General features: G+C 47.3%; 1 protein-coding gene across 2 annotated transcripts in view; it reads right to left on the reverse strand.

The window, feature by feature from the left end:
* The window catches only part of TUBE1 (tubulin epsilon 1), a 29,444-nt gene extending 19,432 nt beyond the window's left edge, over positions 1-10,012 (reverse strand). Inside the window, exons 1-3 of one of the 2 annotated variants that reach the window (XM_055000596.1) lie at positions 9,921-10,012; positions 9,753-9,826; positions 4,335-4,387 (exon numbers count right to left, since the gene is read on the reverse strand). In XM_055000596.1, coding sequence (XP_054856571.1) covers positions 4,335-4,387; positions 9,753-9,826; positions 9,921-9,945 — 152 coding nt within the window. In that variant the 5' untranslated portion in view covers positions 9,946-10,012. Of the gene's footprint in view, positions 1-4,334; positions 4,388-9,752; positions 9,827-9,920 lie in introns of those variants that run through there. The other variant, XM_055000603.1, reaches the window with a different exon arrangement.
* Between the last annotated feature and the right edge of the window lie 14,276 nt (positions 10,013-24,288).

Genomic DNA, 24,288 nt, shown 5'->3' on the forward strand with positions numbered 1-24,288 from the left:
TCGATGCGAGGGAGCCGTTGGGACCTCCGTTCATCCCGCACTTGCTCCTCCTCACGAGCGGCTGTCTCTCGCAAGCGCTGCAAGGACTCATCTGCCCCTTGAGCCTCATGGAATGGGTGGTCTGCCAGGGTTCCAACTGGGTCTCCAGTCCTTGGTTCTGCCCCTGGTCTGGTGGAGGGACCCTCTCCCGGGTCGTTGGCCTCCTCCACTTGCAGAGCGGTGGCAACTTGTGGGTCTGTCAATTCCCCTGCCGCCTTCAGCCGAGACCCGGCGATCTCTGGGGTGTCTCTTCCCAATTTCTCCGCTGCCTGCTGGAGGAGCCTGAAGAACCCCGGGGCATCTCTTCCCAGCAGTATTGGTACAGGTAGGTGAGCTAACTGGGCAACTTCCATTTGGTGGTGGACCCCTAGGTACTCTATTGTGATTAGGGCCGTAGGGTACGGCTGGGTGCGGCCCATCACATCTGTCACCGGGATCCAGCGGTGCACTGGGGTGGCAGCTGGGAGGAGCTGGGGCCGAATTGCTGAGACTGCACTCCCAGAGTCCAACAGGGCTTGTAGGATCAGCCGGCCTATCTTCACGGTGGCGCATAGACTCTGCACCTGCTTGCCAGGCGGTGGGTTATTTTCCCAAACGAGGGCGCAAACCCTTGGCAAGGCCTCAGTGAGCGCGCCAGCTTGCATCTGCAGCTCCGCTTTCTGTGCTAGTTCCACTGGAGCGGCTGGGTAGGCTGCCTCCAGCTTTCCCCACATCCTATCCTGGCGTTCCTCCAGCCACGGTCCGAGCTCCGCTGGGGCGGCAGCCTTGGGAGGCCGCCCCTTGACTGGCGCCTGCGTCGGAACGTCTCTCCCCGTACGGGCCACCAACTTGTCAGGGCTTGCCGCTGCTGCCGCTGGGCGTGGCCCTGGGCGGTCTGCTCCTGACGTCACAGGGGGGCCAGGGATTCTGCAGGACCCTGCTCTGTGGAAGGAGGGGCGGTATACCTCACCCAGACTCCCTCTCAGTCCACTCGCTGGCCTGCTCAACCTGGCCTGCTTACCCTCTGCGTCCTCCTTCATCTCCTCCTTCCAGGACTCTCCTCCAAGCCTCCACCCTTGCATCTTACTGCTCTCACTCCACATCATCACTCCTCACTCACACCCACCACCACAGGGCTCTTCCCAGCCAGCTTTTATAGGGCTTCCTTCTACTGCCCCACCCCTCTTCCAGCCTGGCCTTGGGCTGCACCAAGCAGTTGCAGCTGGGGTAGCTGATCTGGCCCCCCTGACCAGCACCAGCTGTGCCTTGTTCTCTGGCTGCCCAGCCTCCCTGCCTTGGCTGATTGCTGAAGGCCTGTCCAGCTGCAGTCCCCTGGCTAGCAGCTCGGCCTCCCTGGCTGAGCTGATGGCTGAAGGTGGGTCCAGCTGCGGCTCCTTGGCTGGTTGCCCAGGGCTTCCTGCAGAGTGCCTCCAATAGCCCCACCTGGAGTGGCTTGGCTTTTGGCAACCCCTGGGCCAGGCTACTATTTTCTAGCTGGGGCATGGCTTTGGGTTGTTGGGGCTGCTGCTGCTTCTCCTCCTCAGGTAAGGTCTTTGGGTGGGTGACTGCTGGGCTCCCAATCCCTCTGCCCTTGCCCCCTTCTGCCTTGCCTAGCCCCCTTTCCCTCCCTAGGGGAGTGGGACTCGCTGGCCTCTCTCTGTCTCCCCCTGCCTCCTGAGGCCCTGGGCTTTTGCCCCTTGCCCCTGGCACCGGCAGGTTCTGGCTCCATTTGCCTGTGGGAGGGGTTGACCTGCTGTCAGCTGGCTGACCAGTTGACCTGCTGTCTGCTGGTTGCCCCCTCTGTTTGCCTGTCAGCCCGGCTGACCTGCTGTTCCCTCCTACCAAGTCTGGGGGCTGGGACTCAGACCCCGGACAATTTGAACATTACAACAAACTACAGTTTGCCACAAATCCAGTTATCTTTCATTAATAAGACATATGCAAGGGAAAGAGCAAGCCTGAGGATTCTGTTTCAGTTCCACAGAGTTCTGGAACAGTTCCGTTTTATTACTAGTTTGTTCTGAGTTGGTTGGTGCCAGCTTGGAACTGATCCATTTGGTTTTTCATTTCCATGTGTTTTGGTCTGTTGAGCATGCGCTGACTGCACATGCACAAATGCACACTGTTTCAAGAGGGGGTGGGGAAACAAGGCTCCAGGGTAGCTGTTTTTGCTCTTAACCAAAAACAGCATCAACCATTATTCCATTGAGTTTTTCTTCAAGCACAGTAACACATACACACATCTCCAAGCAATGGACCCATAGAAGGCGAGTGTTAGCAGATGGAACAAAGGCAGCAGGGTACCCTCAAGTAGAAGAGCTCTGCAAGAAGTGCAGTGCAACAACATTAAAAACAAGCCTGCTTCATGTTCACTTTTTTCTTTTTTGATAGCGTCAATAACTTATTGCCTTTGCATCCTGGTATTGCCTGTTAGTTTCATGTTTCCTTGTTCTTTGTAGGTTTTGTTCCCACAATGAAGGGTCATAGATCCAGAGGAGTTAGCTGTGTTAGTCTGTAGTTGCAAAATAGTAAAAAGTCCAGTAGCACTTTTAAGACTAACCAACTTTATTGAGGTGTAAGCTTTCGAGAACCATAGCTCTCTTTGTCAGATGCATCTGACGAAGAGAGCTGTGATTCTCAAAAGCTTATGCCTCAATAAAGTTGGTTAGTCTTAAAGGTGCTACTGGACTTTTTATTATGAGGGGTGAATCCAAATCCTTCCTTTTGATGCTCAGAACTCTGCTGCAAAATGTCATTTCCCGGTTAGCTTTAGGGTGGGGAGATGTGCTCATGTAAATTGGTCTCATTCCCCCTTCCCATCAACAGAGTTAATTAATAACACAAAGTCTCTTTCCCCTTGGGATCTGATTAGCAATGTTCACAAAAATAAGCTGCTGCCCTGTGATGCAAGCCCAGTGCCAGTCTGCTACAGGAAGGTACGAATTGAAAAAACACACACACTTTTGGTGGGAGGGACTTGTTACAATTTACTTTCCCAGATTTGGTTCAGCGTTTCAGAAGCTGCTTTATTGAGTCAAACCAGCGACTTCTGTGTGTATTTTCAGTTGTTTTTTCCCGTTATGCACACCCCTGCTAGGAATTAAGCCTGGGAGGGGGGGGCATGCTGCAGTTTATACCTCCCTCACAGTTCAATATAACATTCCTCTACTAGGGTCAGAATCAGAAATAAGAGCCCTTTAGAAAACACAAAGCTTACACACTACCAACAGAGTAAATAAAGCTTCTTTCCCCCATTTTACTGATTGTGGGCAGCTGAGGGGGTTAAAGAAATAGGCCAGACAGTGTGGGATTGGACAGCCATAAATCCAGAGGGCAGTTACCTCAGAAGTCTCCCCCTCCCTCTTCTCCTCCCCATCCCTTCTTGTTCTTACCACACAATGCTATTCTGTTCAGTGATGATGTCATGTGCTGCAATGACCACCACAGACACTCTGCAATGACTCTCCACATATTTGCAAACTCCAAAGGGAAGGAGTTACAAAAAGGCCATTTTCACCTGTCTTTCCCTCCTGAAAATCATGCAAAACATACGGATTGATGGTGTCTTCATGGTGCGATTTCCCATCATGACTCTGTTTCATGGCGCAATTTAATAATAATAATAATAATAATAATAATAATAATAATAATATTTAAATTATATGCCGCCCTTCAGGACAACTTAATGCCCACTCAGAGCAGTTTACAAAGTATGTTATTATTATCCCCACAACAAGACACCCTGTGAGGTGGGTGGGGCTGAGAGAGCTCCAGAGAGCTGTGACTAGCCCAAGGTCACCCAGCTGGCTTCAAGTGGAGGAGTGGGGAATCAAACCCGTTTCTCCAGATTAGAGTCCCGCACTCTTAACCACTATACCAAACTGGCATCATTGTGCCAGGAAATGGACATCATTGTGCCAGGAAACAGAGTCATGATGGGAAATTGTGCCATGAAGACACCGTCATTTCATAAGTTTTGCATGATTTTCCATAAGGGGGAAAGACGTGTGGAAACGACCTAACTATAGTAAGATGCACACCAAACAAAAAAATTCATAGAGAAAGGTTTCTATAGGGTTGTCTTTATTTGTTTATTAAAATAATTATCCCACCTTTCCCCTTGGCACAAGGCAGCTTAAAATAATAAAAAAATACTGATTAAAATCAAAACAAAAAAAGCCTTGTAATGTTTCTTGAAGATCTCCACTGAGGTCTTACATGACACAGTACAAGATGTTAACTAGCTGGTTTAACGGTAGCATTCCCAATTGTTTGAAAAATAAAGGCATTTAAAGTGTTCAGAATGGTAAACTTACCTAGTGTCCACATTTCTAAAGAAACTGCTCAATGCTTCATCATAAAGTCCTTTCTGGAAAAAAAAAACCTTTGTAAGTAGAAATTGAAGTGTAACACTTCATGGACTCTTTGCATAAATAATTTAACTCCAAGATAATATACCCTCTATATAGCTTCCAAAGACCTTAATTATTGCAAGTGCCCCAAGTGTGTTGTGATCCTCCTGTGTATGATGATTCCTCCAATTTTTTTTCTATATGCAAAACAATTTTGCCACAGGTTGCTAACTGCCTGCAGGAAAAAAAAATGCCCTGTCCCTTCAACAGAGGCTTAATAAGATGTTATTTACTTTTATTTGCCCATTTCTACACATTAAGGTTTTAGTAAAGGGGCAGGACATTTTTTTCTCAGGCTTATTGGCAAACTTATTTCTGCAGTAAACTGTCTTCTTGTTGAAAGAGAGGGAGTGGGGGCATGGAGGCAGTGTATCGCTTCACTCATAACATTACACCATGGTTTGATATATGAGTTGTTATAAGCAGCTTTACATTTACATGCTCCCCTCTCTTAAGGAGATATCATAAATAGGTCAACTCAGAAGCAAGTTCCATTTTATTCATTGGCCTGCCCAAGAAATTAGGGCTGTAATCTTGCTTAGTTCCTTTTTAGTTAGCCATCATAAATGAACAAGCAACTATGATTTATGTTTGCCCTCCAAACTAAAACTGCAAACAGGGTTGCCAAATGCCAGGAGAAAAACTGTCCCTTTAAAAGAGGCTTATTAGGATGTTATACACCAAGTGATGTTAAGGCATGTTATGAAAGTCTTCATCTGTCCATTTCCACATATAAAGCCTCTATTAAAGGAATGGAACATTTACTTCCAGGTCTGTTGACAACCCTAACTGTAATAATCTTCAATCCAAGCTTCACAATTCTGGTTTGGAAGCCAGACAGAAAACATAGTTTGTGGTTTGGATGCAAGGGCAAACTATGGTTTGTGCAAAGTAAGAACTGAACTGGAGAATGAAAGAAGGAAAGCGAATAACCAAAAGGCACATTCCCACAGTGTCTAATCAGGGATTTGTTTTCTGGCCAAGTTCATGATTTGGTGAGCACTAGGGATCAAACTCCCATTGAAAACAACCCACTTACATCCCAATAGTAAAATACACATAGTAATAGTAAAATATGCATTCGTTTTATTTACTTATTACAAGCTTCACTCATTTGAATGGGGCTTTCTGTTCAAATGGGCAAAATCAACAACTGCCCATACACATGCATTCTCGGTGCTGGCCCCTACCTTAGGGAACAGCATGTCTGATGAGGGCTACTTTTCTCCTGGCTTTCTGCAAATTGTGCAAAACTAAATTATTCAAGAGGGTTTTTTTAACATGGGTAGGAGGGCTGTGGTGTAAGAAAACGGCTCAAAGGACTGTAGATTATACTACTGTGTATGTTGTTGCTTTAAGTATGTTCCTACTAATTTCTGTGCCATTTAATATGTCATGTTTAATTATTTATTCTTTGTTTCAGCATTATTTCAACTCTTAATCAGATTTCTGCTTGTTTTCAAATTTCTGCTGATTTTGCATTTGCATGCCCTATTGCATTGTTTATTGAATGTTCTAGCTGTTGATTGTATTGACTTCGTGTAACTCACCTTGAGTCTTAGTGAGAAAGGTGGACTATAAATAACATAAATAAAAAATAAAAATATTTATGTATTTATTTAAAATACTTGTACCCCATCTTTCCTTTTGGCTCAAGTTAGAGCCATTTAAGTTGGAAGAAGGCTCCTTAGGCTGGAGGAAGAATACTTGGAGGATGAACGAACATAAGAAGAGCTCTGCCGGGTTAGGCCAGTGGTCCATCTTGTCCAGTATCCTATCTCACACAGTGGCCAACCAAGTTACTAGGAAGGGCCAACAAGGCATGAAGATGTGCCAGAGTTTCCAGCCATTCCTAGAGCTGCTGCCATTGCTTCTGAGTTTTCCTTGGAAGTGACATCATTACACTTGCAATATCAGTAGTTTTTTTTTAAACCCCATCCAGTGCTTGGAGCACTACTAGGGTTGCCAACTTTGGACTGTGAAATTTCTGGAGATTTGCGAGGTGGAGCCTGGGGAGAGGAGGGTTTAGGGGAGTTCACCCTCTAAAGCAGACATTTTCTCCAGGGGAAATGAACTCTGTCACCTAGAGACCAGTTGTAATTCTGGAAGATCTCCAGAATTTGCGTCCAACTGCAGGAGATTCCCGCTCACCGGTTGGCCACTTTAGATGTGGCAGGTGTCGTGTGTGTCCCCGGGCAATTACAGGACGCAATATCCAGATACCAGGTATGGATGTGGTTGTACGTTCACGCCTCTTTACTAACTGCAAATCAGACGGTGTAGTTTATTTGATTGTATGCCTATGCAATCTTTTATATGCGGGCAGTACCACCAGAGTCCTCAAGATCCGTTTACTGGAACACATTTTGCGAATCAGGACTAAAGTTCTAGAGGCTCCTTTGGTCGATCATTTCATTAGTAAAAATCACAAGGAGGATGACTTCCACTTTACAATTTTATTTTCAGCACAAAACTTACCTGAGTGTAATTGCAAGAAGATTCTCTTGCAGAAAGAGTTGATGTGGATTCACAGGTTGCATCCGTTAAAACCCTCAGGGCTGAACCTTGAGATCAATTTTACTTGTTTTCTATGAGATGTACCTTTAAGGATGTCTGCAGATTGTTACCTCCTTAATTTGGGAAATGTATACAGCTGGGATTGCCTTAGTTGCCGTTTGATTAACTTGTTGACTGAGACGAAAACATTTTCACTGTAGCTCTGTGAATGCTTTGTGAAACTTTGTAAGTATGCGTTTCATTTACTGTATGTATGCTTTTATTTCGTTTTGTAGAAATGGAGTTTATCCGTATGCTCTTGTTTGTATTTGGTCTGTTTGCAGTTTCATTCGTTGACTCTTGGACTTATGTAATTGAGATTTTTTCACTGTGGAAACTTTGTAAGTATGTTCTTTACTCAGTGGGTACATTTACCACTTTATGCTTTGGAGACTGTATTTTCCATATGCTCTTGGTATGTTTTACAGTTTGTGTATTGGAAACCGCAGATAACCGTCCCGGAGGAAGTGAATCCACGAAACAACAGGTAGCATTTGCCGGCCCTGTTTGTTGGACAGATTCTCTGGTGTGCCACATGGGTGCCTTTAGCCTTTAAACCCGACGGCGTTTACTTCGTTCTGACTTCAATTGGCTTTAACTATTGCCTAGGCAAAAAGACAGGGGGAACGGTCCCAAACTCCAAGACAAAGGCACACTAAGGACACGCCAAAAGACCGCTGCTGCAATCCAAAGCTTTATTCATAAATGCCGAGGGTCAAATCAAAAGGACAGGGGAGCGCCCACTCTCTCCGGCTGCTCCCGGCAGGAGATTGGCAACGGGTTTGCCTGGCTAAATTATCCCGTTTCGCTAGGCTCACAGCTTGATTCTTGTCCAGCAGGTTATTTTGCAGTAAAGGAAATACGCTTTACACCAAGAATTTATTTGTGGCTTTTGATGAAGCTGTGAGCCTTGCGAAACGGGACAATTTAGCCAGGCAAACCCGTTGCCAATCTCCTGCCGGGAGCAGCTGGAGAGAGTGGGCGCTCCCCCGTCCTTTTGATTTGACCCTCGGCATTTAACTATTGCCTAACCAAGACGGTTTGGACTTGTGCGGCATACCTTTATTATTCATTTGAATGCAGCGGAGTGAGGCTACACTCCGGCATTGTTTACTTATGTGACTATATTTGATTTGGCTGTAACTATTGCCACTGTGCCCTTTGTTATTGTGTCTTATTACAATAATTATTGTTTCTGCACCTCACGTGTAGTTTTCTACTTGGTGTTTACAGTTTCTAGTAGTGGGGGTGCCTCTGAGTTTTGTAGCTTACCCGGAGATTTGCAAACCTAGGTGGGCAACAGCTTTACCCAGGCAAAGTAGCTATGCTTGCTCAGTATGTATACTAGTACAATATCTGCATATGCTATAGACCTGTAACATCCAAACCAATGATATAAATATATAATATGCATGCCATGTGCTAGGTCACAGAAGCGCAACAAGACTCAGATATACATTAGGGGAATTCACCTTAAAGCACTTGTTTGCTCAGGGCAGGCGAGAAGCTTCTGGTTTCCTTACCACCCCACATTTGCCAGCAGAAAGGTAGTGGTGGGGATTTGCACCTTTTCTCTGGCTCCACGTCCTTCCTAGGTCACACACCTATGGGGTTGCCAACCTTCAGGTGGTGACTAGTGATTAGGGTTGCCAGCTCCAAGTTAGGAGATTCCTGGAGATCTGGGGGGGGGGGGTGAAACCTGGAGACAGTGCGGTTTGGGGAGGGAAAGGACCTTGGCATGGCAAAATTCCATACAGTCCACCTCCAAAAGTAGTCATTTTCTTCAGATGAACTGATCTCTGTGGCCTGGAGATCAGTTGTAATTCCAAGAGATCTCCAGCCACTACCTGGAGGCTGTAAACCCTACTAGAGATCTCCCAGAACTACAACTGATCTCCAGGTAACAGTGGAGGAAATGGCTGCTTCAAAGGGTGGAGTCTATGGCATTATATGTCACTAGGATTCCCAGGTCCTTATACCCTCCCAGTGGTGGTGGGGAACCTGGGACTTACCTATTTTAATCTCCTTGCGTGAGTGCTCAGAGGCTCAGGACATCACTTCCAGCCCCAACAAATCATAGGAACAGGCCTGTGGCTGGTGCCATGACATCACTTCAGGAAGTGATGTTATTGCGCCCTGCCAGAAGCACACCCAGTATGTGCTTTCCAAGGTTGCCTGCCAGGGGCGGGTGACCACCAGAGGGTTTGTCACCTTCTACTGATCGCCAGGCTACGTTCAGGAAAGGACAAAGCAAAGCCTAGGAACTGGCTCAAGAGTTGAAGATAGACAACTCTTCAAACGGCTGATGAAAGCCATACTCTAGGAAATAGAAACGAATTATTTTTAATCTGGTCACATCAGAATGCCACGCTTTAGAGTGATACTAAGACTACAACGAAAACTGCGGCAAATTGCGGTTACGGAAGGGCTGCAAGGCCTCACCTGGCTACCTAGGGGATTAAAACACTGCCCACAAGGCGAGGGTAACAAGTCCCTTAACACGAACCCGGTAAATGGAAAGTCAGATCTTCGCCCTCTCTTTTTTGTAACAATTTTTCCTACATTATAACGAGGAGGGCAGGGCAGGAGACGGATTTTCCGTTAAACTAAAAGATACGATGAGTGAAGCATCAAGCTAACAGGCGCGCGCACGGAGAGGAGCCGCGCACACTCAGCGCGCCTCTGCAGCAAACAGCCAACCCAAGGCCTAGAACTCTACTCCGCGCGCGCGGACTAACGTCCACAGGAATGGGCGGGGCTAGTTACCTTGTTGACGGCGGCGTATTCCCGCAGCGCCAGATCCCAGAAGCGGCAGCCGACCTGGTTCCCGCATTGCCCCACTGTAGAAAGAGGAGGGGGAGAAACGACAGTCAAATGGGGAGGGAGCGAGATAGAGCTAAGAGAAAGGAGATTTTAAAGCGTCCGGGCGCTTACCCTGCACCACCACAGACTGCGTCATGACTGCCGTTCTGGCAGGGCCGTTGCTAAGGCCGCTTTTTCCGGAAAGGCTGGTTGAAGTGGTAGCTCCGCCTACTTAGGGAGTCTGTTCTGAAAGCCTTATTTCGCGGAGGAGGATGTTGGTGTCGCTTTCCAACGCGGGCGGACGCGCGCGCGACTTGATGAACGACTTTAGTATTCTTGTTAGGGGCGCATGCGTGGTGCATCATGTTCTCTCCATTTGTCCGCCCGTTAAAAATGTGTTTGCTGGAAATATGACCTCTCCCCGTCAGCAGAAACTCTTTTGTTGAGCGTCATAGTAAGAACCGAAGTGGCACAGAGTAAAGAAAGATGAGTTTTCTGTGCTTTGAACAATAACAGAAGAAAGAGATTCAGTGGGTGCAAGCACGCCTGCCGATCTTCACCCCACTCTGCACCTGCTAAAATTCCTGCTGCCACAGAAGTCTTAAGGATGCAGGAGTCCTAATCCCCCTTTGCAACTCGCTAATGCTTATTAGAATGCTCGCTACCCTCACAATCGTGTGCTGAAAGAATAGGTGTATGGTTGCCAACGTCTAGGCGTTCTGGAATTACACGACTACAGAGAGAAAATGGCAGGTTAAGAGGTGGTTTCTGAAGCATGACATCATGTCCCCTCTCCAAATTCTGCCATCCCCACCCGCGTGGTGCCCCAAATCTGTAGTTGGCGACCCTTATGGGGATAGGGAAAGAGAAAGGATCCAGCACTTAATCATGTGGTGAAAACAAAATAGAACAAAGTCCTGGGTATACACTGGCAAAATCCTTTGTTTCACCAAACTGTTTAGGTTAAGTTCTTTTTTGCAGTCATTCAAAAAATTGTGAAACCATTAAAACCAATGGCAAATGCAAACAAAATGACCTCTCCCCTGGGTGGCTATTTTACAAATAGCTCCCCATTTGTAATACAACGAATACTACAACCTTTGAAAGTGTTTACATAAACATATTCATTTGAGGGTGGGATGTAGTTTTGAGTCAGCTCTTGATAGAATGTAATGAGCAACTCACAATTTAAGAGTTTTGAGAAAAACAATACTCAACTGTTGCATAGTACAAATGATCAGACCTTATGCTGGTTGTCTTTTATCTTGGCTTAAGAGAGTATAGAAGAAAGATAGGAATTGCCTCAAGATACTTAACTTTACCATGTGAATTAAGAATAATTCTTTCTACCAAAACCAAAATGGATTGACTTGGAAAGTTGAGCAGGTCTTGGGTAAGAATAAGTTTACTAGTAAATAAAAGCAAGCTAAGCAGTGAAGGAAGGAGATCCTGTTTATGTCATTGCAAACCCTTTCCCTTATTCCACATATGCAAACCCTGATTAAGATTAAGAAGTGATGGGGAGAGACAACCCTACATGCTAAGAGGTACTCTAATAATTTAAAGGCTATATATTTAATATTAATATAACATGCATTTTTGGTGGGTACACAGGGCATACAGTAGTCATTTGGTTCATGGTAATTGTGAATATGCCTCTGAATGGTGGAGTGTGGCTAAACCCAGTTGAGTAAACTCAGCCATGAATCTCATAGAGCATGAAATTAGATAATCCACAGGTATGACATCCTGAGCTCCTTGGAAGAAGGGTATAATCTGACTAAGCATGGGTTGCCTGCGCCTGGGGCAAGGCAAGTATTGCGCCCCTTTACCCGTGGACCATTAGCACTCCCTAAGGTCCTTCCAGTAGTCCAGTATTGAACCCCTTACCCCCCAAGCACACGTACTGTATTTTAAGAAAATACTGATGTAATTAAAGTAAAATGAATTTAATGCTAGTATACTCAAATTTATTTAAGGTCACCTGGTTTTAATTTGTGCAAATTTTTCAATAATAGTGTGGGTCCTTAGGTCGGCGGATAGGAAAGCCTACCCTGATCGAAAGGGCACTCTGCTCCCCTCTCCTCGTAAATGCTTAACAATGCAACGTGCAGTTTCAGCCGTCCATGTCAGTAACTGGTTAACTGGATGCCAGCACAGATAAACATTATTTCCTTGGTCATCAGTCCTTGTGTATGCATGCTGTGCTTAAATAAAGGAGCCACTGCCTGGCTAAGGGAGACTAGCCTTCGCAGACTGATGCTCAGAATCGCAACCCTGTGTCGTGTCATTCCTACAAGTGGCGCAGCCGAACAGGGACACCCGCTCACCAATGCCTGGCATAGGCCCCTTTGAGTGCACTCCTTCGTCGCTGTCTCAGTGACCCCTTCATTGGTGAGTATGGGAGGACAATTTTCGCATGCCCAGCGCAGGCATATTGAGGAGCTCCAGTTCCTGGTTCAGAAGTCCGGCGGGTCCGTGACTTCTAGTCAACTTCGCTCCTTGGTTCAGGAGCTTACTAAGCTCTGCCCCTGGTATCCTGAGGAGGGGTCTCTCCGCCTCAAGGACTGGGAGAAAATCGGCCGGGTTCTCCATGCCCCGCCACGAGCTCATGTAGAATTGTTGCATACCTGGTATCAATGCAGGAATGCAGTGGAGAAGTTTACACCCGTTCCAATTGCTCAATTGTCTAAGGAATGTCCACCAGAGTATGCTGAGGTGCAATTGCTTCCTCCAGCACCGCTCAGCTCTCCCTCCTCTCCAAAACCCTCTGCACCTCCCGGTAAGGATTTTAATCCTCCACCTTCCGTGGGAGGGGTCCCAGGGCGGCTGGTGAGGGAGGTACTGGAACGAGAACTCAGGCAGGCGAAATCTGAGGATGTGGCAGAATTAACTGAAATGCTTGCTATCTGCCCAGTTCATGTTACTGACCAGGTTGATGCTCAGGGTCGCCAGATTGTGGAGTATAAGCCTCTCTCTTATCCTGTTCTTACTGAGTTAAGGAAAGCGATTCGAGATATGGGATTGCAGAGCAGTTATGTACAGGGTATGCTTGAGGCTGTCATGCGTAGTCATACTCTAGTCCCAGAGGATTGGAAAACCACGATTCGCATGCTTTTAACTCCTGCACAATATGTGGTTTGGGAAAGTGAGTTCCGCCAGCAGTGTTTACTAAGAGGCGCCAATTCTGGTGGCGCTTACACTGCCGAGCAACTCTATGGGGCAGGAAATTTTAGTGACACCAATCATCAGATAGTCTTGCCTGCTGCCACTCTGGAGGTTTCTTCTAATTGTGCCTTTCACGCTTTTCAGCTTGTCCCCTCTTCTGGCAAACCCTCGCAAACCTTTTCCAGCGTTCGCCAAAAAGCCACAGAGCCTTACACAGACTTTGTTAATCACCTGCAGGAAGCCCTCAGGCGTCAAGTTGATAATGCTGATGCTCAAGAGGAGCTGTTACTTAAGTTAGCTAAAGAAAATGCTACCTCTGAGTGCTGAAGGGTTATCACCGGTCTGGGGAACAACCCGGAGTTGGCAGACATGATTAGAGCTTGCCAAGATATAGGAAGTTCCTCTCATCAAGCCTTTTTGCTGGCTGCCACTCTCCGTCGGGGGGGGGGGAAACCTGGGGGAAAGTGTATTAACTGCGGCAGGTCTAGGCATTTCAAAGCAGAATGCCGGGCTCCGGGGGGTGGAGGCGTAAAACGAAAACCTACCAGCCCAACTGGGGAAGGGAAGCCTCGAACTAAATGTCCCAAATGTGGCAAGGGATTTCATTGGGCTAGTGAGTGCTGCTCGGGAAACTACCGGACGGGCCCGTCTCTGGCCCCGGTCCAAACAGAGGCAAGTCTGGGCTAGACTCCTTGTGTCATGGGCTGGGCCAGCCCAAGCAGGGTGGTTCAAGTCCAAACCTTAAAGCCAAAGTCAAAGGGGAGTTCCAAGAGCAAAAGCCAAGTCAAACCGGTGGTCAGAGCACGAGATAAAGCCAGGAGTGAGTCCAGAGTCCAAAAGCAAGGTCAGGCACAGTCCAAGGTCAGTCACCGATAGTGTCAGGTCCAAAAGCAGGCACGGGCAAGGTTCACGAAACACGGAGTGGTTGCAAGCAGTAGACACGTTGCTTCCACGCCCAGCAGTTCCTCCAGACTGGCTCTTATAGCCAGGCGTGGTTTTCAGCCAGCTGCTGGGGCTCTATCCTGTCACTACTCATCATCACTCTCCAGCAGCTGGCGTTGGCTTAAGAGGCGAGCACTGCGCCGTCTCTCCTGCAGTTCCAGTCTCTGGCGTTGCCTGCGGCGTTCCTTGGGCGTGGGTGAACCTGGGGGGGTGGAGGCTCTTGGCTGCGCTGCACCTGTAGAAGTCCCTGGCTGAGCTTCCTCTGTAGTATTGGAGCTTGAGGGTGCTGGTGCCTCAGCTGCTGGCTGTAAGCTCTGATCAGCCAGCAGCTGTTGCTCCTGATTGCTGGCTTCTGCTGAATCAGGGCTAGGGCTGGCTACACAGGGCTCCTCTTCTCCAGAGGAGTCCCGGCTGGCTACACGAGGCTCCTCTCCTCCAGAGGAGACCTCACTCTCAGACTGGGCCATGACACCTTGCCTGCTTCTACTATTTTCAATTCCCCAAGTGCCACTAAAGGCAGTGCAGGGATTGATCTTTTTCTACAAGCTGATCTTACTTTCCAGTTCCCCGGAGAAGTGCAAATCACACCTTCTCAGCTCTCCGGTCCTTTGCTTCCTGGCCATCTGGGCCTGATCTTACCTCGCTCCTCTAGTGGGAAAAAGGGAATCTTTGTAGTCCCTGGGGTTGTTGACTCTGATTATGAAGGAGTCATACAAATGCAACTGTGGACTAATTTGCCTCAAACTTTGCCTCAGAATTCTGCGCCTGCTCAGTTAATTCTTGTCCCCTATGTCTTGCCCGCAGGGGGAGCTGACCGTGAGCGTGGCACGGGAGGTTTTGGGTCTACCTCCACTGATTCACTGGTAGGACTGACTACCACTATCTCCTCTGCACGCCCTCAGCAGCATATGTTTATTCAGGGTCGTAAGTTTAAAGGTATTATTGATACTGGAGCTGATGTTACCGTTCTCAGCCGCTTGCAGTGGCCCCCTGAGTGGCCTTTAGAGGCCTGTCCCAGTGTTTGGGGCGTGGGGGGCAAACAGGGAGCTCAGCAAAGTGCACATTCTTTCTGCTTCTCTTCCTGATTCTGATAGAAGGGTGCAGTTTCGCCCTTATGTTTTAGATATTCATGTTAATCTGTGGGGGTGAGACTTGCTAAGCCAATTTGGCACTGTTGTCACGGTGGGTGAATGAAATGTCTCTCACTGCTCTCCCCCTCAAGTGGCTCACAAATGAGCCTGTGTGGACTGATCAGTGGCCTCTCCCTTTGGACAAGCTTTCTGCTCTACACTCTTTAGTTTCTGGACAGCTAGCCGCTGGTCACATTGAACCAACGACTAGCCCATGGAACACCCCTGTTTTTGTCATCAAAAAGAAAAGTGGCAAATGGCGTATGTTGCATGACCTCCGTGCTGTCAATGCCTGCATTCAGCCTATGGGTCCCCTGCAGTGTGGGACTCCAAATCCTAATCTTATTCCTCATGATTTCCAATTACTTATTGTAGATTTTAAAGATTGTTTTTTTACAATCCCGCTCTGTAAGGCAGATCGGGAGAAATTTGCCTTTACAGTGCCAGTGGTTAATCATCAGGCTCCTACCCAACGTTACCACTGGAAGATCTTACCCCAGGGTATGTTGAATAGCCCCACTTTGTGCCAACATTTTGTTGACAAGGCGTTACGCCCTTTTCGGGAAATGCATCCACAGGCTCTTGTCTACCATTTTATGGATGACATCCTGGTTGCTGCACCCCAGATTCTACCAGGGTAGTTGGGAGAACTTACTCAGTCTCTCCAACCTTATGGCCTTATTGTGGCCCCTGAAAAGGTGCAAGTTGTGGAGCCTTATACCTATCTTGGTCATCGGATGCTGCACTCTTTTGCTGCTCCGGTGGTTCCTTGTTTAAAGTTCCCGTCTCCTCTTACTCTCGTTGCTTTGCAGCAACTCCTAGGCGCCCTTAATTGGGTGCGACCTTATTTTGCCTTATCTACCAGTCTGTTGAGTCCATTGTTTTCCTTACTTCCTACTGCAAAACATCCCAGCGATCTTATTACTGTTTCCCTGCCGGCCCAGGCAGCTTTGCAAAAGGTAAATGAGATTTTAGCTCAACAGTGTGTAAACAGAGTCCCTGCGGGGCTTGATGGCCTTCGCCTGTTCATCCTCCCCACTCTCCATACTCCCACTGGCGTTCTGGGCATACTTCATCATGGGAAAGTCTTTCTTGTAGAATGGTTGTATCTCTCTCATGGCTCTCATCAAAATATTCTTCCATATCCACATGCCACGGTTGATCTCTGTGCTATGGCACGAGAGCGTGCTATTGAATGGACTGGTTATGATCTGCTTTCCATAACTATGCCCTTTCCTAAAAATGATTTCAATCACCTCTTGGGTACTTCTCTGCAATTTCAGATTGCTCTTGCAGACTTTGTGGGGGAAATCCTTTTTCATTTACCTAAAGATCCTCGCTTCTCTCTCCTCCAATCAGTACCTATTTTCCTTCACTCTTTACAATCTCCTCAGCCGCTGCGTGCAGCTGCCACGGTTTTCTCTGATGGTGGCCGTTCTCGCGGATCTATTGTTTTTCAGAGCGAAGGTCGCTGGATTACTAAATACTCTGCCAGCCAGGCCTCTCCCCAGCGAGCGGAGCTTGCTGCTGCTATCCTTTCATTTCACACCTTTGCCCAGCAGCCATTTAATCTCATCTCTGATTCCCACTATGTTTGTAAACTAATCAGCTGTCTTCCTGGTGCTTATCTGGCTCCCTGCATCGATTCTAATCTTATGGCTCTGTTCCTCACTCTAAAATCTCTCCTTGAACAGCGTTCTTGTCCCTTTCATGTTGCTCATATTCGAAGTCATACCTCCTTGCCTGGACCTTTATCGGAAGGCAATGCTCGTGCTGATACTGCTGTCCATTCTCTGTTTTCTGATCCCATCTCCAGTCATCAATTTTTTCACCAGAATGCCAAAGGCCTCGCTCAGTTATTTAATATTCCTCTATCAGAAGCCCAAGCCATTGTATCAGCGTGCCCGCACTGTGCTGGCTTTTCTCACGTCCCTGAAGGGGGGGGGGGAGTCAACCCTCGTGGCCTAGGGCCCAATGCGCTTTGGCAAAGGGATGTAACTCATGTTCCTGACCTTTCCCCATGGAAGTTTGTTCATGTATCTATCGATACCTTTTCTGGGGCGCTTTGGGCCACTCCTCAGCGGGGAGAAACTGCTTCTCATGTTATTTCCCATCTCCTCGCTGCCATCACTGTTTTAGGCCATCCACAGCGGTTAAAAACTGATAATGCCCCTGCTTACTGTTCTTCTACCCTTCAGCAGTTCTGTGATCAATGGAATATTTGTCTTTCTCATGGCATCCCATATAACTCCACGGGTCAAGCTATTGTTGAACGGGCTAATTGTTCCTTCAAAACCCTGCTGCAAAAACAATTAAAACAGGGGAAATATAGAACCCCCAATTTGGCAAACATTACACAGCAAGTCCATAAGGTTCTTTTTACTTTGAATCAATTAAATTTCTCTCAAACCCCAGGAACCATGCCTTCTTCTCCCTATGATAGGCATTTTCGTGAACGACCACGGCTGCACCAGCCGTTGGTGTTCTATCGAGCCCTGCCTGACCGGACGTGGTTGGGTCCTGTTCCCTTAATAACCTGGGGCCGAGGGTTTGCTTCTGTTCTCACTCCTACAGGTCCTTTGTGGGTTCCAGCGAGGTGTGTCCGGCCGGCACATGGCGTGGCATCACGTGTCAGCCAACCCAGTGCCCGAGATGGAGAAGGTCAGCCTGGAGCAACCTCAGCAACCCTTCCACCCCCATCTGAAGGGGCCAAGGGCACCGCGGGCCCCACTGGTGATGTGGGGAGCTGTCAAGCGAACGACCCACAAAGCGCTACAGGTCCTACAGGCCAACAATCAACCGGAGACGCCCGAGAATCTGTGTGCTGCCATCTTTGCGGTTATAACTGCCAATTCACTTCTTTCTGTGTGTGCTGTTTTGTTTTCTGACCCCTGTCCAGGCAAATTCGTTGCCTGACCGCCTGCAATATAATCTTTGGGAACGTCTCACAAAGCAGGTTAATGTTTCCTCCTTTTGTCTGAAAGAATCCACTGATATGCACATGCTTTTAGCTTCTTGTTTAATCCCAGTATGTACCCCTTTGTCCTATCTGTTGAATGATACTAACCTTACGATGTTTATAGACCAAACACAAATTGGGTACCAGCACATGTATGATTGGGGAACTACTTCCTATCAATTACCCTCTGACACTGTGTCATTGTATACTCCTTTTATAGCTTCTAATAGCACTGCCAACCAGACTACGTGCGCACGCATTGTGAATTGCTCAACCAACCCCAAAAAGCCTCACTGTCTGTCAGTTGGCCCGAATGTTATTAATTGTTCCACTGTTGAAAATGTAACTTTTGCCTTTGCTTACACTTGTTTGCCCCCTGGGTGGTTTTTTTCTTGTGGCTCCCGCACCTTTAACTATCTTCCTGCCAATTTGTCTGATACTGTTTGTTGCTTAAGTCGTCTTACTGTTGTACTCCCTGCCAAAGAAGATTTGTTAATCCCCACTCGAAGACGCTGGGCAGCCCCGCTAGATTCCAGCTGTGACTCTACAGTGAATCTCCTAAGCGATGCTGAGGCTGTGGCTCTCGCAGCCTCTCTAGTTGGCGTTCCAGCGCTCACCATTGTGAATCATCGAACTCTTAGCAAAATAGCTTGCAGCCTGACAAAGACAATGAATGCAACTTCTATCGCAATTGCTGCCCTGAATGCTGAGCTTATCGAGGTCAGACGTGCTGCTTTGGACAATCGCGCTGCTATTGATTATTTGCTGTTATTGCATAATCTAGGTTGCGAATCTGTTAAAAATGTGTTGTTTTAATGTGTCTGATAATTCACAAAAAATATCTGTGCAATTGAACAATTTACATAACCTAGCTTCTGGTATTAAGCAAGATCTGTTACCCTCTAGGTGGGCCTCAGTCTGGTCCTGGCTGCCTACTAGGTGGTTCGGTCTCCTTGTCCAATATGGAATTGGATTTATAGTATGTTTAATTCTACTTTGTTGCCTGTTACAGTGTCTCCCTTCTCTTGTATCTATGGGGTCGAGGGTGCTTGCAAAACAACCTCACGTGTATCCGCTAATGGCCTCACAGGCCAAAACTTTAGCCAAAGAACTGCATTATTACCAACTGCATGCATCTGATGTTGGATCCAATCTAGAGTCAGATACTGAACAGGACTGCTTATTGTAACTTGATTCCTGCTCCTAATAAATAAAAAGAAAAAGAGTGGAGTGTGGGTCCTTAGGTCAGCGGATAGGAAAGCCTACCCTGATCGAAAGGGCACTCTGCTCCCCTCTCCTCGTAAATGCTTAACAATGCAACGTGCAGTTTCAGCCGTCCATGTCAGTAACTGGTTAACTGGATGCCAGCACAGATAAACATTATTTCCTTGGTCATCAGTCCTTGTGTATGCATGCTGTGCTTAAATAAAGGAGCCACTGCCTGGCTAAGGGAGACTAGCCTTCGCAGACTGATGCTCAGAATCGCAACCCTGTGTCGTGTCATTCCTACGAATAGTATTGAAATTTCCATTGAAATCTCTCTCAATTGACTGTATTGCCAAGCTATTAATTCTTTCTTGGCTCATTGTAGATGTCTGATACGTTTTGATTAATTTAAGTTTTGAGAAATTTCTTTCACAGATGGCAGTCGAAACAATGATAGTTAAAAAGATTCTTAATATCGCAACAAAGTTAATAAAACTCTTGCAGCTTCCACTTGTACACCCACCGAAGCAAATCTAAAGCTGTAGTGACAACACTGTCGTACTACAGGGTTAGTTGTACAGATGAAAGCATAATCATGTAAGTGAAGCCCTTTGAGTATCTCAGAGCCCTATGGAAACGTGGAGTATTACCAGGGCTTTTTTTCTGGGAAAAGAGGTGGTGGAACTCAGGACCGCACAATGATGTCATTTTGGGTCAGCTGGAACAAGGGAAGAGTTTTTTAAAGTTTAAATCACCCTCGGCGAAAATGGTCACATGGCTGGTGGCTCGGCCCCTGATCTCCAGACAGAGGGAAGTTTAGATTGCCCTCCGTGCCACTGGAGCGGCACGGAGGGCAATCTAAATTCCCCTCTGTCTGGAGATCAGGGGGCGGGGCCACCGGCCATGTGACTACTTTCAAGAGGTGCTGGAACTCCGTTCCACCACGTTCCCGCTGAAAAAAAGCCATGAGTATTACTATAATTAAAACATAGTGTTAGCCACTGCCTCAGAAGGGTTTAAAAAGGATTTCCTCCCTTCTTGGCATCAGGGTTTGGACTCAGTGGCTGGAAGCCAAAACAGACATTGGAAACTTGTTTTTAAGATGCCAGAACTTCGAAGCTTGTTCTCACATAAACACAACTCCAATCTCCCATAGACTATAAATCTTATTGTTAGTCATATACTTTTGGAATGTCCCAGGTCAGAAGCAGACACAGTAGAGCAGGTTAAGAAAGTGCAGACAGGAAGAAAAAGAGAGAGAAATAATTGCTGAGTTCCCCAAACTACTTTGGAAGTTTGCGTGCATAGTGGTGGGAGGACCAGAGATAACAGGATCACCCAACTCCAGGGATGGGAAGAGCTGATCTTTTAAAGGGTACTGGAAAGCTTCCCTTAATCATCTGCTTGCTGTTTTCTTCTGGGCTGCCAGCTCAGAGCTGAAGGTCTACTTTCTTTTCTCTCCCTTCCTAAGGCAGGGAACCAATGCAAACTGCCAAGCCTTTGATGGAGGATGGGGCTTGAAGAAAAGCTGGGAAATCTCCCACAGACCCTTTACTAACAGCACTGGAAGGAAGTGTAGGCAGTTCAGTCCGGAAGGCAGAAAAGGGTTCCTCCTGCAATGTACCCCCTAATCCTCTCTTTCCCTCTCCATCCAAGCAACTGCAAAGAAAGGAGAGAAGAAGGAAGAAGAGCATCAAGTGTCCCTTTTACCCTCCCCAATACAGAAAACATCTCGTACCCAGAGAGCAACCAGCTGTTCCACTAACCTTTTTTGCATCATCAATAACAGCCTCTAAGCGAGCTGAGTGAGTCGGAGACAGGCCAGGGAGCGAGCGCAGCCGGGAATTACAATTCTCTCATCCTGCCTTCTGGGGCAGAGGTGCAGTGGAGAAACTGCATCTCCCAAAGAGCTACACGAGCTGGGGAGGCAGCCAGAGTCTCTGGAGTGCTCCTAAAAATTATGCGCCCGGGGCAACTGCCCCTCTGGCCTCTCCACGCTAGGGCACTGGGTATAATATAAATAGAAGTGATAATTAAGAAAACACAGCTGGATCAGACTGAGGGTCTATCTAGTTCAGCAATGTGTGTCCCCCTGAAACGGGCCAGAAGGCCTGCTATTATATATTTCTAGGACCTGGTATTCAGAAGATACTGCCTTTGAACCCAGAGTTTCCACTAAGCAAATATAATTAATAGTGATTGATAAGCAAATAACCAACAAGGACTTGTCAGCAGCATCTAATTTTCTCTGAATGCCTGTCCCCTTACTATTTCCTCTTTACCTTTGGAAAGTCTTTCTTCATCTGATCCCCCCAGTATTCATCTTTCTTCCCTCCCTTATTATGGGTCAGGTCAATATTTCACTTCGATTAGTTTTGATTAGTTAAGAAATGAGCTGTAGTATACAATCACATTTGTTACCAGAACTGCTCTATTATTGAAATGGGGAATTAGCTGTAGCAGTCTGTAACTATTAATATTAAGCGAGGATCATAACCTATGTTTACGGAGGTCCCGATCCCAGACACTCTAGTGAAAAAGAGGCAGACAAGGAGTAAGGTCCAAACACGTGTATTGAGTGTAGCGTAAGCCTAGCTTGCACAATCATACAAAGAACATACAAGGTCTAAGAAATATAGCGTAGAAAATACAGAGACATTCGCATTAGCTGGTTCCCAACGATGATAGGGGGAATACTCACTTATCCTGAAGCGAAGCAGAGACACAACAGCGAGGTGGCCCAATGCCAGCACTGGGACCACAGACGGACAGCAAGGAAGTCTGGATAGGGATGGCCTGAGCACCGAGTGGTCTGGGAGACCAGCTTAAATACCCCAAAACGTACCCTGGGGCTGGTGCTGTACTTGGTGGTTCTCACAGATTAAAACAAAGGGTCTAATGGGCTACTGAATGGCTTGGATGGGCCACTTTGGTAATCAGATTGTGATAAGTGACACCTCAGGAAGAGGGGACAAAGGAGGGAGGGGGAAATCCAAGTGGGCTGAAAGGATGTTCCAGCGGACAGGGCTTGTCCTGATGTCATCAGCTTTGGAATGCGGAGGTTTCTTTGAGATGCATTCTCTAAGTGCTTGGGATGGTCGGCACTTAGTTCCTTCTCCGGGGCGGCTCCTAAGATATGCAGAGCGGGGCGAGGGGCTCTCGCTGCGGACGTGGTGTGCCCGCTTCGCTGAAATGGCTTCTCAAAGCAGTCTTCTCCCTCTGGGTCTTCTGGGTGCCTGAGAACATTGATGCCGGCTGGGCATAGCTGGGGCTGGATAGCAGGCTGCCCGGTAGCGAGGGCAAGCTCGGCGACCGGCTCACGGGAGGCTCCAGGCGGGAACTGACCAGGGAGCGCCTAGCCAGGCTCGCTGGAGGTTTCCCCGGCTGGCGCCCGGCTGCTAGCAGCGGCTTGGGCCCATATGAGGCAGGCTTCCATGGAGGCAGGGGGAACAGCACACAAAACACAGTCCAAAGCAGGGAACAGGCACGGTCCGTGGCAGATGGCAAAGCAGGCACGGGGAACACAGTCCAAACACACACTGGGAATTCCAGATATAGGTCAGGGCAGGGCTGCCCAGAAAGAGAGTCCTTTGTGCAGTTATCCAAACATGGAGTCAGTAAACTACACAGTCTATTGCAGCAGCAGGGTAATTGACACGCAGGCAGGAAACTGACACGTGTACCAGAACACACACGTGCAAAGCAGTCTTTGTGCAGCAGTGAAACAGTAATGCAGGAAACTTTAACACAGTTCATAGCAGGCTTCAAAGCAGGGGAGGGGGCCTACTTGGCAACAATTCCCCCCCTCGGAGACCCCGGGACGTCAGGCGCGCGGGTCTCCGAACTTGACTTCAAAGGCGAGGTGGTCAGCAATGTCCAGTGGTCGAGCTTCGAGCGAAGAAGGAGTGGGAAGGGAAGGAGGGGGAGGCGTCACTCAAAAATTTAGTTTGGAGAACCACCTAACCGAATAAGTGCAATTTAGATCAGCCAATGGGCTGCAGGTCTCTGGGTTCACACCAGGGGGTGTGCTAAGTGCAACCGTCAGAATAAATAGTAATAATTCATAATAGGCAGCAATGATCAATTCATGCATATAAATAGCAATAATTCATAATTGTGTACATTGATTAATTCATGGATGAAGGTAATTCATACGGAATTCATGACGGGTTAAAAGCATTAAAAACCAGGAGCAATTAATATACATGGATCAATTCATAGATAATTAAAATCATAAATAGATACATAGGATTAAAAGCAGGGACAATTAAAAGCAATTCATACAGGGTAAAGTGAAATGTGCAAGCAAGGCATAGACCAATTCATCAAGGGTTGAACAATTCATAGATTGAACAATTCATAGATAATTAAAACCATAAATACATATATGTGATTAAAAGCAACAGTTCATGAAGTTGAAAGCAGCAAGGATAAAAGCAAGTGCGTGGAAACAATTCATGAGGGGGGTGGTAAGCAGCGGAAGGGCTCATGGGGGACAGAAAAATAAATTCTGCAATTAAAAGACCAACTCATGCGGCTAGATTAAAACCAAATTCATAGACTAGAACTGCCTCGGCGGAGGGAGTCGGGTTAAGAAGGCAATTCAAAAGGTTAAAACCAAATTCATCGGGATAAAGTTCATGGGCGCACTTGCAATAGATAGAGGGGGGGGGACTAGTTCGGGGCTAAATTCATGGGAGTGAAATTCATGAAAGCAATGCAAAGAAATTCATAAAACAATAGAGCTACAAAGATCACAGACGGCTCAGTCCGCAGTACAGCCGCTGGACTGGGTTGCATATTTACAGAAACAAGCAAACTTAGTCCATGTGTTCCAAAACACACTTCCACCCCCCCTTGCTGTCTGCGTCAATCCGCAGAGCAGGGTCGGCAGGCGGCGAGAAGGGCTTCAGGCACACAGTTCTAGTCCTCATGGCGGTGGCGTTGCTGGCGGTCGTTTGGAGAAGGGCCGTGGGCTGGGAGGCAGGGAAATATGTCCCCCCCTAGTCCGCAAGAGGGCCTCGGAGCGGTGTCCGGCAGCAAAGCGTCCATGGGGCCGGTGCAGGATTCATACACATAATAAACATAATCATAG

Source organism: Eublepharis macularius, chromosome 1, assembly GCF_028583425.1.
Source record: "Eublepharis macularius isolate TG4126 chromosome 1, MPM_Emac_v1.0, whole genome shotgun sequence".
Taxonomy (NCBI): domain Eukaryota; kingdom Metazoa; phylum Chordata; class Lepidosauria; order Squamata; family Eublepharidae; genus Eublepharis; species Eublepharis macularius.